At 36.3% G+C, this 14,246-nt stretch overlaps 1 protein-coding gene across 1 annotated transcript in view; it reads right to left on the bottom strand.

Annotated features, from left to right (window-relative positions):
* The window catches only part of LOC124289032 (mRNA-decapping enzyme 1B-like), a 154,148-nt gene that overhangs the window by 132,288 nt on the left and 7,614 nt on the right, over positions 1-14,246 (bottom strand). Inside the window, exon 2 of the mRNA XM_046725628.1 lies at positions 8,756-8,796. Coding sequence (XP_046581584.1) covers positions 8,756-8,796 — 41 coding nt within the window. The remainder of the gene's footprint in view (positions 1-8,755; positions 8,797-14,246) is intronic.

Here is a 14,246-nt window from a genome sequence, read left to right on the forward strand (position 1 = left end):
CAGTATACCGATATATCGCAATATGCTTTTCAAATGATACATACTGCAATATTGTTTCTGAGAACCGGTATATTGGGTAAAGAACATATATGAATTTTGTGATTATCTTTATGGTTTAAATTAAAATCTACACACACTTTCATTCACAACAAATGTTTTCCTTCATTATTCCATGACAAAACGACATACTGTAGTACTATAAATTGTATAAAAATAAATAGAATCCATGATTATGCAACCTAAATTTGAGATTGTTGTTATCAGAATCATAACATATATGTTTTGGGACTTCTAATGTACAAAATAGGATTGACATGCACAATTAGTGTCACTCATTGTCAAACACTTAAGGTCCCAATATATCACAATACATATTGCAATATGGGTACCTCAATCGCAATATATTGCAATACAATTTATTTGCCAATACACAGCCCTAACTTTAACTATATCTATGCATGTGTTTATAACAGCAGCAGGGGCGGTGGGGTAGCCTAGTGGTTAAAGCGTTGGCTCGTCACGCCAAAGACCTGGGTTTGAATTCCCACATGGGTACAATGTGTGAAGCCCATTTCTGGTTTCCCACGCCCTGATATTGCTGGAATATTGCTAAAAGCGGCGTAAAACCAAACTCAGTCAGTCAGTCAGTATAACACCAGGTGTTCAGGAAAATGTGAGCGTATCTGCTCCACATCAATAAAACCCTCTGTGGGAGAGCCATCACGACCATTTGTCAGTGTATATTTGTCATATCAACTCTCACAGAAGCAAGATGTCTTATTGTTTAAGAAGTCCAATATTAATGCTTTAGACATATATATCTATGTCATTGCTGTTCAGGCTGGTGGAACTTAAGAATATTTTCTAGGTATGTATTCTGTATTGACACTGACATATATACATCTCATGAAGAATAACCTCCATTAACTTTCAAGTTAGGCTATTAACGACTTATACTTGATTTCAGTTCTTCAACTGCAGCTCTAGATGCAGGCAGGGCTATTATTGACTTGGTTATATTTCCAATTGAAAAATAGACATCTTAGACCATGTGATCAGTTTAGGGTTTTGTCTGAGCACTCGACCGCATAAAGATAACAAATAGTTATATCATTGAAAATACAACAAATTTCTATTCGCCTCAGGATACCATCAACATTGCAGAAATGAGAGAGTTTTATGCCACTTCAAGCTATGAATATATTCCAGCAGGCACACAAGAAATGGACTTCGTACTTCAGGATACCATAGTCTGTGATTCCAACCATTACTCCATAAGCCTGTGTCTAGCAAAATTCTGTTTGGTCCACCAAACTCAGCTGAAGATAGTATATTTTATTAACTTGAAATTCTTCTCAAAATGATGCTAGGACAAGTTAGTGCTAGTAATCTCAGAAGTGTCTGGCATGTATTGCCTGATTCCTTCAACACATGTGAAACTACTTTGGACACATGCCTAATAATTTCCCTAGTCATGACAGACACCAATATGGATCTGTTGATCTAGTTGAAGGTCATGTTTCAATGCAATCTCTTTCACCTTTATCAAAGGAGCAAATTAATTCATTAATGATAATCATAATAATCTCAAACCCCTCAGAGGTCAACTCATATTCATTATTGATGTCAGCATCTTAAATTCAAACCTCCATAAGAAATGGAACAATAACATATGAAGTTAATAGCTTAATGGACAAGCAGCACTGCTGCAATAAGGAAGGAAGCACTTGTTGATATCGGTCACTAACGACCATAACCCACACCTCGCCATGTGATAAATACAGACATTCAGGACTGGTGTACATATACCTGTAGCACACCCTCAACTATAACACAAATTGGAAGCCTGTGTCCAAAGAATTTCTTTCCTGCAGTAAACTTTATTGGTGCTATGTAGAGGGTAATGTCCGAGTAACTCTCCATTCTTTAAAAATAATGGAGCCAAGGCCCCGGAATGGAGAGTTACGAGGATATTACCCTACTTAAATTACATTCAATGTATTGGTCATATTTCAGTCATCAAAATTAAATGTAAAAATGACAAAATGAAGTCTTAAATTTGAAACTGAAAGGTAATGGAGCAAGCAGACAATGGAATGACATCACAAATGTAATTTAAGAGCATAATCTAGCGTATTATGTCGATCAAGACAGGATACTTCCCAGCTAGAACACTAAAGACTTTTGTCACTGACTGATAACATATATTACATTATAATCCCATTAAAAGATGCTTTCAGGACCTGTAACTACCTTAATATAAGTCAAGAATGGAAATAACCCATTGCCCGACGCCCCAGTCCAGTGCTTTTTTCTGTCGGGCAAGCAAATTTGTATATCACGCTGTACCGGTGTCCAGTTGACTTTCCAATGTTAATTATGTTGTTTATTTAAAAAATGAACAAGAAAATCGGCCGGTATAGTGGAAAATTTATCAGGGCAAGTGATTTTACATGTGCCACTGTACCGGAGTACACTAGCAAGTTTAAAGTTATTTCCAACCCTGTTATACTCCATCATCGCTGTACACACACACCCTCTTGAGCTAAAACTAAGACTTCAGGCTCAAACACGTACGGATATGAACTTAAAAGAACCTAAAGCTTGTATCAGTATGACAGAAAAATCAAATATAAAATACTAAAACAAACACTGAGAAGAGTCAATCACTTAACAAACTTCCAATTCATCAAGTCCAACCCTGGAGATGCCAAAATGTCAATATGGTCAATACAAAACTGCAGTTCCATCCTGATTAACAAACCAAACTGATAGTTTGTACAGGGTACGTTGTGATTTCTAGATTCGTTATTCCAATCAAATAGTGATTTCCCCCATGATGAAACACATGCACTGAAAGCCCAGGAGACTCACTTTCAGATGCTGAGGCATTGAGCTCACATCTGATCTGATTTAAGAAATCCCATGGGCCGTTTACCATAACATCTTGTCACTATTTGCAGCCATTACCCGATTGCCTGCAACTCGGAGCCATCTTGGGGCATGCCATTGCAATGACGGCCTGGGCTAATTCTAAGCAAGACATATGCAGTGTGGTTTAATCACAGATTGATGGACATGTACAGATACTGGTGTGTTAAGGCGTAAAGTACCATGTACCTACAACAATCAGTTGTTTTATGCACTAGAACTAGAACAAGACTCCATCTCTCTCAACGAGTAAATTAAGTTAACTTTTACACATCTGTTATTTTAAAGATGTTTGAACTGTTTATCAAAGCACAGCTTCTTTTAAATTTACCTCAAAACACCCCTGTAACCAGAGCACTGAAAAGTCCAGACATACATTCTTAAATGCATGAGGCAGACAGTTATAAAAACGCAACTTTTACGCATACATTTAGCATCAATGAAAGATTACGAGACACATCTTCAGGTATTCGGTATGTGTGTTTGTTTGCAGGGGTGCGCACCCCTCTTTTGTCCTGAAAGTTTGTTAAATGACCCATGAAAACGGGTGAAAATGAAGTGTGCAACCCCCCACCCCCCCTTTCTCAAAGAACGGTATCCGCCCCTGGAATTCTACACAGAAGAATTCTCTGTGTGCATTGGCGAATTTGCATGTATGTGTTTAATTTTGCAAAATAATGGCTTTTATTTCTTAAACTGTATCATGTGGGTGGGTGGGTTGGTGAGTTGTGTTTTCGTCCACTTTGAACAGTACTTCAGTAATTACTAATTAGCGGCAGTAAGCCCTAAACTGAAGCAGTTACACATTTACCACTTTGGAGGAAGCAAATTTACAACTTTAGTGCACTTACAAATTTACAACTTTAGTGCACTTACAGATTTACAACTTTAGTGCACTTACAAATTTACAACTTTAGTGCACTTACAGATTTACAACTTTAGTGCACTTACAGATTTACAACTTTAGTGCACTTACAGATTTACAACTTTAGTGCACTTACAGATTTACAACTTTAGTGCACTTACAAATTTACAACTTTAGTGTGTTTACAGATTTACAACTTTGCTGAGGTGACAAACTGAGAATTAAACTGTGTATTAACCTTGTTGATCACAAGACCATGATGATCGGTAACTGTTCACAGTGAACTGTATCACCTTAGACGACTGGGGAGCACATGTTGTATATTATGTATATTATGTGACTGCAGAAATGTTCTTAGAGGCAAGCTGATTCCAGCAACTTCTGCCGCTCTTTTGGACTGCTTATCGCAAGGGTTATGCACTGACTGCACAAATACACACAGAATCATCTTGAAACAAATAACAGTTTATAGAACGTATGTCTGCTTCAGCATTCTGGGTTGTCAGATGTCACTTTTCCTATCTCCGATGATATGCTTTCAAACTAACTTGCAGGTGAACTATCATCTTGAACAGGTTAGCATGAAAATGTGTATTTTTACAGACAAATATCTCTGCACATTAAAAGCATCAAGGCTATTTTGAATTTGTAATGATCACTTAACATGTTATCATGGTGCCTTTGTAGAGGAATAGGAACCCTAGTGGCAGTGATAAACATAAATGTCTTTATTCATCGTAATAGTCTTTCACACCAAGTCATTCAACATGTTCAAGCAACATCTGTGGAGTTATTCATATGGAGAAGAAGGCTGCTCAATATGGATAGAGCAGAGTTATCTCCCTTGACTAGGGTGTAAGTTTGAATTATTACATTTAATATTTTAATGCATTTTATTAAAATCATAGAAAAGTGAACCCTTCTGGATAGAAAAGCATAATAACAGAAAACATGATTAACAGTCATGCTGAAAAACACAAGAAGGAAAATATTAGACATTCTTAAATTGAAAAAGTGCAATGGCAAACTATATAATCCTTAACCAATCTATTTATGTTAAAGCCATCCAGTGAGAGTAGAAATGTCTTATTGTTAACACTGGGTTTGTATGGTATCATCATTTGGGTTAGTGTTGGGAAAATTCAAGTCAGTTTCTTTTGATAAAGAATGACTTTACAACACAAATATTTAAAATACCCTTGACACAATCCCTCTTCAGCAAACTCCCTAACCCTACCGACAGAAACCCAAGTACTTCAGCAGTAATCATGACATCATCAGTGATATTTATTCAGGAACACTATCTTCCTTCCCACAATCCTTTTCTCCATGCTGTGCATGGGACTTCCTTCCTGGGAGTTATGCATATCTATATGTAACCATGGTAACATAATCTGTCTCTCCTGCCGCACAACACCTACATAGTTTGGGGTACTGGAGATGTACTGATTGACTAATGGCACTAATTACTACCTGACGGCTGGGTACAGAGAGGTAGGGGGGAGGTCGGGGGTAGTGTGTCTCAGACATGTGCATCAAGTGGGGGTTGGGGAGAATAGGGTGGGGTGAGGGATCAATAGATCATGTAATTGTTAACAGAATAAAACACTGCACTGGAGTCTTTCCAAACACCAGTGAGTGAGTGAGTGAGTGAGTGAGTGAGCCAGTGAGTGAGTGAGTGAGCCAGTGAGTGAGTGAGTGAGTGAGAGAGAGAGAGTGGTTTTATTTGCATCTAAATTCTGAGTCTAAACAAATTGTTGGAACTGAATATTGGTGCTCTGTGTAAGAAGACAAACCACTTAGTACTGAGCTACTCTGTTCATGTGAAAAAACCCATTGATAAACATACCCAGGTGGTCAGGCTTCCAAACATCCAGTTAATACAGACCTTCGTTGAAAGAAATTGTGCACTTTATCCTTAGAATTTAATCATACATATTGTACATCTCAAAATCTGCCTGTGGAAAGTGTACTACATTGATACTGTCCAATACTGATACCGCACTACATCCTTACATCTGTGATCTTAATATTCACAAAACTAATACTTGCTTTATCTCCATTCCACCGCGAGCTGATCAGATAAAAACGGTAAAAACAAGCCATACCCCAGGAAAGCAGGAGATAAAATGTGTAGCTACAATGTCAGTACAGACAGGAGGCTTTACCATTTGCCCAGCCCACCGCCACAGACAACCCTGGATACCATATCCCTCCCCACTGACATGGCAATGAGCATCATGGAATTGGTTTACACATTGGCAGGTGCCCTTCTGTCAGTCTACTGGTAACATACACTTTATTCAAGGTGAAGACAGTCACTTGTATTTATTTACAAGAATGCTTCCAGTAAATAAACTAAGGTTGTGCTATATGCTTGTCGTTGTAAGACAAGATTCATGGAACTAGTCTGAAGGAAAACTGTTTTGGGAAAGTATTTTGTTCCAACGCATGCGCTCTTCTTTCCTTGTTGTAGTTGTTTATATTTACGCTGTGTACAAAAAGCACACCTTTGAAAATGTTGTGTTTAACTGGCACGGTCAAAATAGAGTCACTCAAGGAAGATAGAATTCCCACTTCATTTGCTATAAATTTGTTTGCATATTATTCATAGTGAGGCTCTGCTGCTGGGGTCAGGCTGATAATATCTTTGAATAGTTATGAATATTCATATTGAGACACTTTTCATATTTCTGAATGAACAGCATTGAAGCAGGTCCGTCCTTTGGAGAAGGATAGACATTTGAAGAAATAGTTTAAGAAGGTACATGGAATTGCATATATAATGTTTTTATCACTCAGTCTTAAGTGACTGTTACTATTACTTTGGCACAGCCTCAAATCATCAGGGGTCCATATTTGTTGAATCAAGTGATACTGATGAGTAACAAGTTTGGTTACTAGTCAGTTGAGTGAGTTTAGTTTTACGCAGCTTTTAGCAATATTCCACGAATATCACCACGGGGACACAGAAATGGGCTTCACACACTGTACCCATGTGGGGAATCGAACCTGGGTCTTCGGCGTGACGAGCAAACGCTTCAACCACTAGGTTACCCTACTTTGGGCACCAATACTAAAAGTGACATAAAACTTACTCAAAAATACCATCTGAATTATGTTCAAAAGAGTTTGCTGATATTTTCCTAAACTTGTGAAAATGGTGGTTTATATCATCAACCTTTCAAAATGCAAACTTGAATGATGGCAAGCTTCTGCTCCATTACTAAACATTGGTACATCTGTCCTTGTAAGTGAAATATAAAGTTAGGGTGTGTCAGTACACACATGAATGTCTACCAAGTAGTGGTGTTCCGATTGATTGAAATAATCGAAGATTGGTCGCAATGACAAAACGACCAAGCAATCGATCATGTTTTCTCATAATCGAACACAATCAATTTTGGAACACTTGTTTGCAATAACAATATTTTTCACAAGGTTGGTTTTGTCTGTTAGATTTCATTAGCACTACAAGCTCTTCCAATTCATGATTGAATTTATTTTAAAGACTCCATGAAATTCATGTTCCTAACATGCTAGTCATCCTTTTAAGATGTGAAATTTGCAAATGCATTTTGTGCAATTTGCAAAGAAAACAAAAGAACTACATGTTTTTTCATTATTGTTTGTGTGCATTAACAAACATAACCAGGAAAATTTGATAAATGACGCTAACCAATTATTTTCGATGATTGATCGGTTGTAATGAACCAATCATCAATTATGAGATTTAAACCAATTCCCAACACAACTACCAAGTCGTTACCCAGACTATAAAATGTCAGACAGACTTATTCCACATCTTGCATTACATGCAGCACAGGCCTGTAACACAACACGAGTCAATCGTCTGTGGTATATTACAACTGATGACCAAATTCTACTTTGCATGTGTACAACAGTCCAACAGAAGGACCTGATTAAGCATTATACGTAAGAAGATTGCTTGATTAGACAACTGACATAATACTGCAGTAATTAGTTAATAATTAGTGTAATTAACCAAATGATATCCGTTCTGGGTGTAATCAGTAGATACAGAAGTTATTCATATTGCTTTGACAACATTCGAGTGTCATGTATGTAAGCAGGTTGTTCATTCAAACAATTTGATTATCATCACCAAGTCATTACTTTCATGAGAACATTAAAAAATCGCCACTTTCTGAGAATTGACAAATTTATGTGATGTTTATTGGTTAACATACGGGGTTGAGGGTGTCTCTTATGAGAATAGTGCATGAAGATTAATGAAATGCATCAAAAACATTATAGTTAATTTGTTCATTTTGGAGGTATGTTAACTCTGCATTCAGACACTGCCACCAAAGGAGAATTTTAATCTAAATCTCAATACCTCTTCCTTGATGCTGTTGCCAGCGAAATACAAGCCATATTACAAACCTAGGACTTTCTATTTCAATCTGGGAATTTGTAATAACAGATACTGCAGTCTTGGAGCTGAATTATCAGCCTTTGATCAATCCAGAAACATCTCTGTCATATGTCCAAACAAAGTTGAAAACAACCCAATTTGATCAGCGTTGAACACTGAATGAAGTAAGACAGTTCATGTTGGGCATTTGTGTGGTATCAAATCCTTTTTTGAGGGACAAGAAACAAGTGTCAAAAATATCTCCAGTAGAGATCCCGATTGATTTGAATACCATGGGGCAACTGTCCTTTACGTTATAACATTGTGACGTTGTTACTCTTTTAACAGTTGAAGTTGACTCTGCTGCAGCAGTTCGCTGGCTATTCTGAATGTGCACTTCAACAACTAAAACCATCAACTATAGTTCAACAACTAAAACCATCAACTATAGTTCAACAACTAAAACAATCAACTATAGTTCAACAACTAGGGTGTCAGTGCACAATCAAACATAGGCACAAAATTGTGACCATACCATTCTCAAATGACAATATAATAAACACAAAGGTAAAATTCCTTACCTTTTGTAGACAAACAAAGATCCTTCGATTGATGTCTTTTCCTGAAATGAGAAATATCCTATTTTAGTGATTTTATCAATGTTTTAACCTTGAACATAGTTTTTCGAGACAGTTGTTAAGTTTATTGAAATTATTGAAAGTACAGTGATGTATTTTATTTTTCATACATGTCAATAATAACACCAGACAGTGTGACACTTGAGAACTGACTTCACGATATTGTTTTCCTTTGTGGAGTTATATACATAAAAACCAGCGTGCATGTTGTGTAAAGCAGCTTAATGTGCAAACAAGATTTGTATGTTTGTAGTGAGCGAGTGAGTATGGTTTACATCGTATTTAGCAATATTACAGCAATATCATGGCGTGGGACACCAGAATTGGGATTCACACATTTGACCCATGGGGAATCGGAACACGGGTCGTTGGCATGACGATGAGTGTTTTAACCATTAGGCTACCCCACCGCCCTTGTATGTTTAGAATTCCATAAACGCAAATATGTACGTTGAAGTGAATTCATAGAAATACACATGTCAACAGCAATACTGAGTTGGGTTTTACACCACTTTTACAATATTCCATCAATTTTACAGCAGGGGACACCAGATATAGGCTTAAAATTTTGTGCCCTTGTGGGTAATCATACCCATGTCTTCGGCATGATAAGCAAACACTTATTTACATCAATAACACTAAAATAAATACACACAACAATATGAATGGTTGACATCGGTCATAACTAGCAAAGCAAGCCCAACTTTTTCTGTAAGCCAATCAAGAATAATAATAATAATAATAATAATAAGGGCTCCTGGTTGTTTTTGGTTTTTGGTTTAGTGAAACTTAAACAAATCAACATTAGCTTATCAAATGCAATGGGAATAGTTGCAATTTATTTTGATAAGAATGTTTTGTATTGATGTGGGAACTGAACCCTCAAATTAGCAAAAACTTAAGCTTAAGCTACTTGATCGAAGTCACATCTCCCCACAATGTTCAACTTTGTTAACAAAATGCTGTACACTTAAATGTCTGTCAAGCACCCAATAAACATGCTAAAGAGGGAGTATTTTTTAACAAATCAGATGCCTCAAAAGTTCCCCATGATAATACTGTTTTTTTACATATCCTTCATCAAAAAGTATTGACTCAATTCAGTCAGCAAACATAACGATACTAAAAACTATTTTCCTATTTCACAATTATAAATGAAGCAAACAGTCTGGAGATAACCGGCAGTTCTAGCTTCTACTTTCAAGCATGTGTTAAAGATATTTTTTCTGCTGACCCAAGCATTAAGACACTGCTCTGAGTCTGTGAAAACATTTCCAGGCCTATTTATGCCAGCTTCTGCTCCACTGCCTCTTTACTGCTACAGTGTGTGGAGTTCATGTGGGTATCCCTGTACTCAACTCCACCATGCACCTGACAGGTGAAACTGGCAACAAGTGGAACAGAGTTACCTCCCTTCCTATGTAGATGACTTTCAAAATATGCATCATTGAGGATCGTGATGTCAATAAATCCATTTAAAAAATATTGTGAAATAAAGCACAAATCTTGAATTAATGACTTTTAGAAGAAAGAAAAAATATTGATTGAAGGTAATTTTAATCATTCATTTAAAGTTTGCTGAATCCTTTGCAACACCCCTGATGTATGACACTAATGATATGGATTCATATTGGAAGTTGGTAACATTGACTTTAACATCTATTATTGAAAAAAATAAATGTATCAGGTCTTAGTGGGTCACAAGCTTAATAAGACTGAAATGTGAATCCTATTACTCCGAACAAGGGTAAGTTTCTTAACATCTTGACTTCAGTGTCATTATTGTTGATTGATGATCAAGCTTCCATGTGTTCCTCTTTCATCTAATAGGCTTATATTCCATAATTAACCTAAATTTTAACTTTCAGATCTGCAAATGTTTACATCAGATCATTTTCAGGAATTATGACTGCCAGTCATTCAAAAAGTCCTGATGATTTTTTCATTTGTGGAATATTATAATACTGAGGAATGTTCCCTCAAAATGTGCTAAAAACTAGAAAATGTTTTTTGTCTTTAGTATAATTCCTGGATATAAATCTTTTAATGTAAAAAATACAGCTTCCTTAAGCTATGTAAAGATTATTTTACACAAACACCGAATATCGCCATTGCAACAAACATCTGTATAACAGTGATAAAACACATTCACATCATCATACGAAAATGAACAATCCATTGCACCATTCTGACGATGTCATAAGCATGTGTTTAGGGATCACTGGGTAATAAATAATCAACACGGACAACAAATCTGTGCCGCATCTACTTGTACTGTTCAATTTTTCATTAAAGCTTGCTGTTGTCAAATGTACTGAGTAAGCCAAACCACTAGTATGTCCACAATACTGAAACGTTGTATCCGCAATCAGTACATAATTTATGAAGTTCCTTGGGACCTGTATCACTGATGTGAACATGCTAACCATATAATCATGTCATCATCACATTACATTTCCAGTACAAGAGTAATATTTCATCAAATATTCCAACATTGTGACATAATATGATGTGGTTATCATCATGCTACTATTAACATCTCACATGCATATGATACATAGTCACAACATATGTAATGAGCCAAGATGAGGTGCAGTGTCAGTAAGGACGTCTGTGAGAGATTTATTTGTGACTTATGTCATACCAGCCTCCCTTATAAAATATGTTCAAACATAAAAGGCGCGCGGTGGGGTAGCCTAAGGGTTAAAGCGTTGGCTCGTCACGCCGAAGATCCGGGTTCGAATCCCCACATGGGCACAATTTGTTAAGCCCATTTCTGGTGTCCCCCGCCGTGATGTTGCTGGAATATAGCTAAAAGCGGCGTAAAACCAAACTCAGTCAGTCAGTCAAACATAAAAATAGCCACACCCAGAGTTAACTGAAATAAACGTGTTCCTGAGTTCATGAGACTTGCTTTTATAGTATTTAAACCTAGTGGCCCCCTAAATTTTCAACCTTTTACATTAAGATGACAAGGGCCCCTTCCTTCTGATCTTACTTTCAAACAGTGCACACATTGATACAAAATAGTGAAGCACAGGAACTAATTTTGCTTTGTATTTCTGGCAAGACTCTGGTTAAAAACTTTAGTCAATAATTTAAAACTGATAAAAAAAGATGTGTAGTTGTTTTGTTTAAACAAGCTAAACACCATTCATAATTTGCATAAGTCTTCTAAAAGATTTTACATCTTATTTGTGATGGCACAGTGTACTTCCCATTTCATTCCTGGGAATCGAAAATCATTACTAGACTCTGCAGGGCTCACAAATGGAAAGACCTAAGGAACTTCGTGATCACAAAACTGTTTACTGCTGAGGTAGGATATTCTACAGACCCCGAAACAAACCTCTGCATATGCAAGTTTATAATGGGACACCCCTGAAGATCTGGGTTAGAATTGGTCTTCAGCAACCAGTGTCCCCATGGCGTAGAACAAAGCTCCTGATGTTGATCACTGGATTGTCTTATCCAGACTCATTTATTTACAGACCGCCGCCACATAGCTGGAATATTGCTGAGTGCAGCGTTAAACAACAAACCAACCAACCAACTTTAATGGGAAATCTGAAACTACATTCTGAGTCTCAGCTCCTTACTGTTATATTTTAGCTGTAAGATAATTAAGGCCAGACCAATTTTATTTCTTGCTTTACATATCCGCCGGACGTATTTTGTCAAAAATAAGAAAAAAAATAGAATAATTTTCCCCGCTCAAAAAATAAATCTTAATGTTTTTATTGGTCAAACATGTAAACTTACAAAAAAATAATATTTTTTTATTGTTTTTTGCCCCATATACACTTCATAAATTGCCAAAAGTAAAACACTTTTAGTATTTAAAAGGAATATAACTTTGACTGGTGATTTTTATTTTTATTTTTTTTCCCCTCCTGCCTTTAGGTTTTCTCAGGACAAAAATCCGTAAAACAAGAAATCAAATTGGTCTGGCCTAAGATAACAATATGAGTCATGACATATATAACAACTGGTTCTTTAAAATACTTTCATTTCACAGCTTTGTTGGCGGACTATAGGATACACGACATTTCATGTTTTCACTGATGACAGCTCTTCATTTATTCTGCAGTTTGGATGGATACCAATGTCATCACACAAAGAGTGCTTTGTAACATCAGTTATAAAACAATGATTGGTAGGGCAATGAGAAAATTGTAGGCTCTGGTAGCTAAATACCACAGACACATTACTCACACGTGAGCAACAGTAATTATGATTTCTTAAAATGTCACAGAATATGACTAGCTTACAGTAATGTCTTAATTGATCTGCGTTTTACTATATGGTAAATGTCATTTGTTTGGTGCATTAAGGCAGGCAACATCTGGCTTGTTCAAACAGACCTGACTGACTACAACACAAGAGCCAAAAGTAAGTTAAATATGATTATGAAGATTGGTTCACTATGAGCAGTGCCTTTAACCGAGTGCAGTACAATTACAGGGCCGAAATGTAGTGAATCATTTTAGAGTAGGGTAATAAATTTGCTAAAATTTTACTTAACTAGTGTTTCAATTCAATATATTGTAATAGCCAATTTGAATAAGTGAATACACTTCATCTACTAGTTTTAACCACTTCCATTATCTATAGAACTAGCCAGAGTATCTATGTTTCGCATTGTGTGCCATCAGTTAGTCTGGCTAGTTGGGTTTAGTAAGCGTCAGTAATATGGAAAGTCGGTCTCAAAATTGAATGTGATCGCTATCTTCATATTTGTGTTTCAGGAAGTTTGTAGTTTAAACAATAGCAGAAACTAATATTTAATTTTTCCAGCTTATAACCATCTCAGCCAAAGTTCCATAAAAAGTCAATTTTACATCTTTTTTTGATATTTAACATACTACTATCATGACAAGACCCTTATCAATTCTAATACAGCAAACACTTGTTTCATGCCAATGTAGTATAAACACAAATACTCCAATTTGATAACATACAGTTGTGTTAAACTCATCACTGTTCGATAGGGCTTGCTGTTGATATAGATCATAGAGACTGATAATGGTTAACCAAATACTGATTAATTATAGATAGGGTACATGTAAGTGAAGTAAATTAAACTTTATTCATCACAAAAACTAGGAACGATATTATCGATGACACAATTTTCATATCGATAATGATTAATAATTCTCATCGATGATATTTTTCATTATCAATCTTTTTAGCCAGCTCTATTATTGGGAGCACTTGTTCTATACTATACTGTTTATATCTAAATAATATTTCAGTTGTTGCTGACAGTGAAAAGCCACAAATGTCCTTATAACTGAGTGACCACATTGAGCATGTATGTAATGGTTCATCTACAAGAAACACACTGTCTTGTGGCATCTGTCCAGACAACATACTATTGTAGAGTAAACAGTTATCCAAGCCCTCAAGAAATGTTAGTGCCTGCCAGAAATGT

The sequence above is a fragment of the Haliotis rubra genome, unplaced genomic scaffold, assembly GCF_003918875.1.
Source record: "Haliotis rubra isolate DU_JTF1 unplaced genomic scaffold, ASM391887v1 Scf430, whole genome shotgun sequence".
NCBI classification, from domain to species: Eukaryota; Metazoa; Mollusca; class Gastropoda; order Lepetellida; family Haliotidae; genus Haliotis; species Haliotis rubra.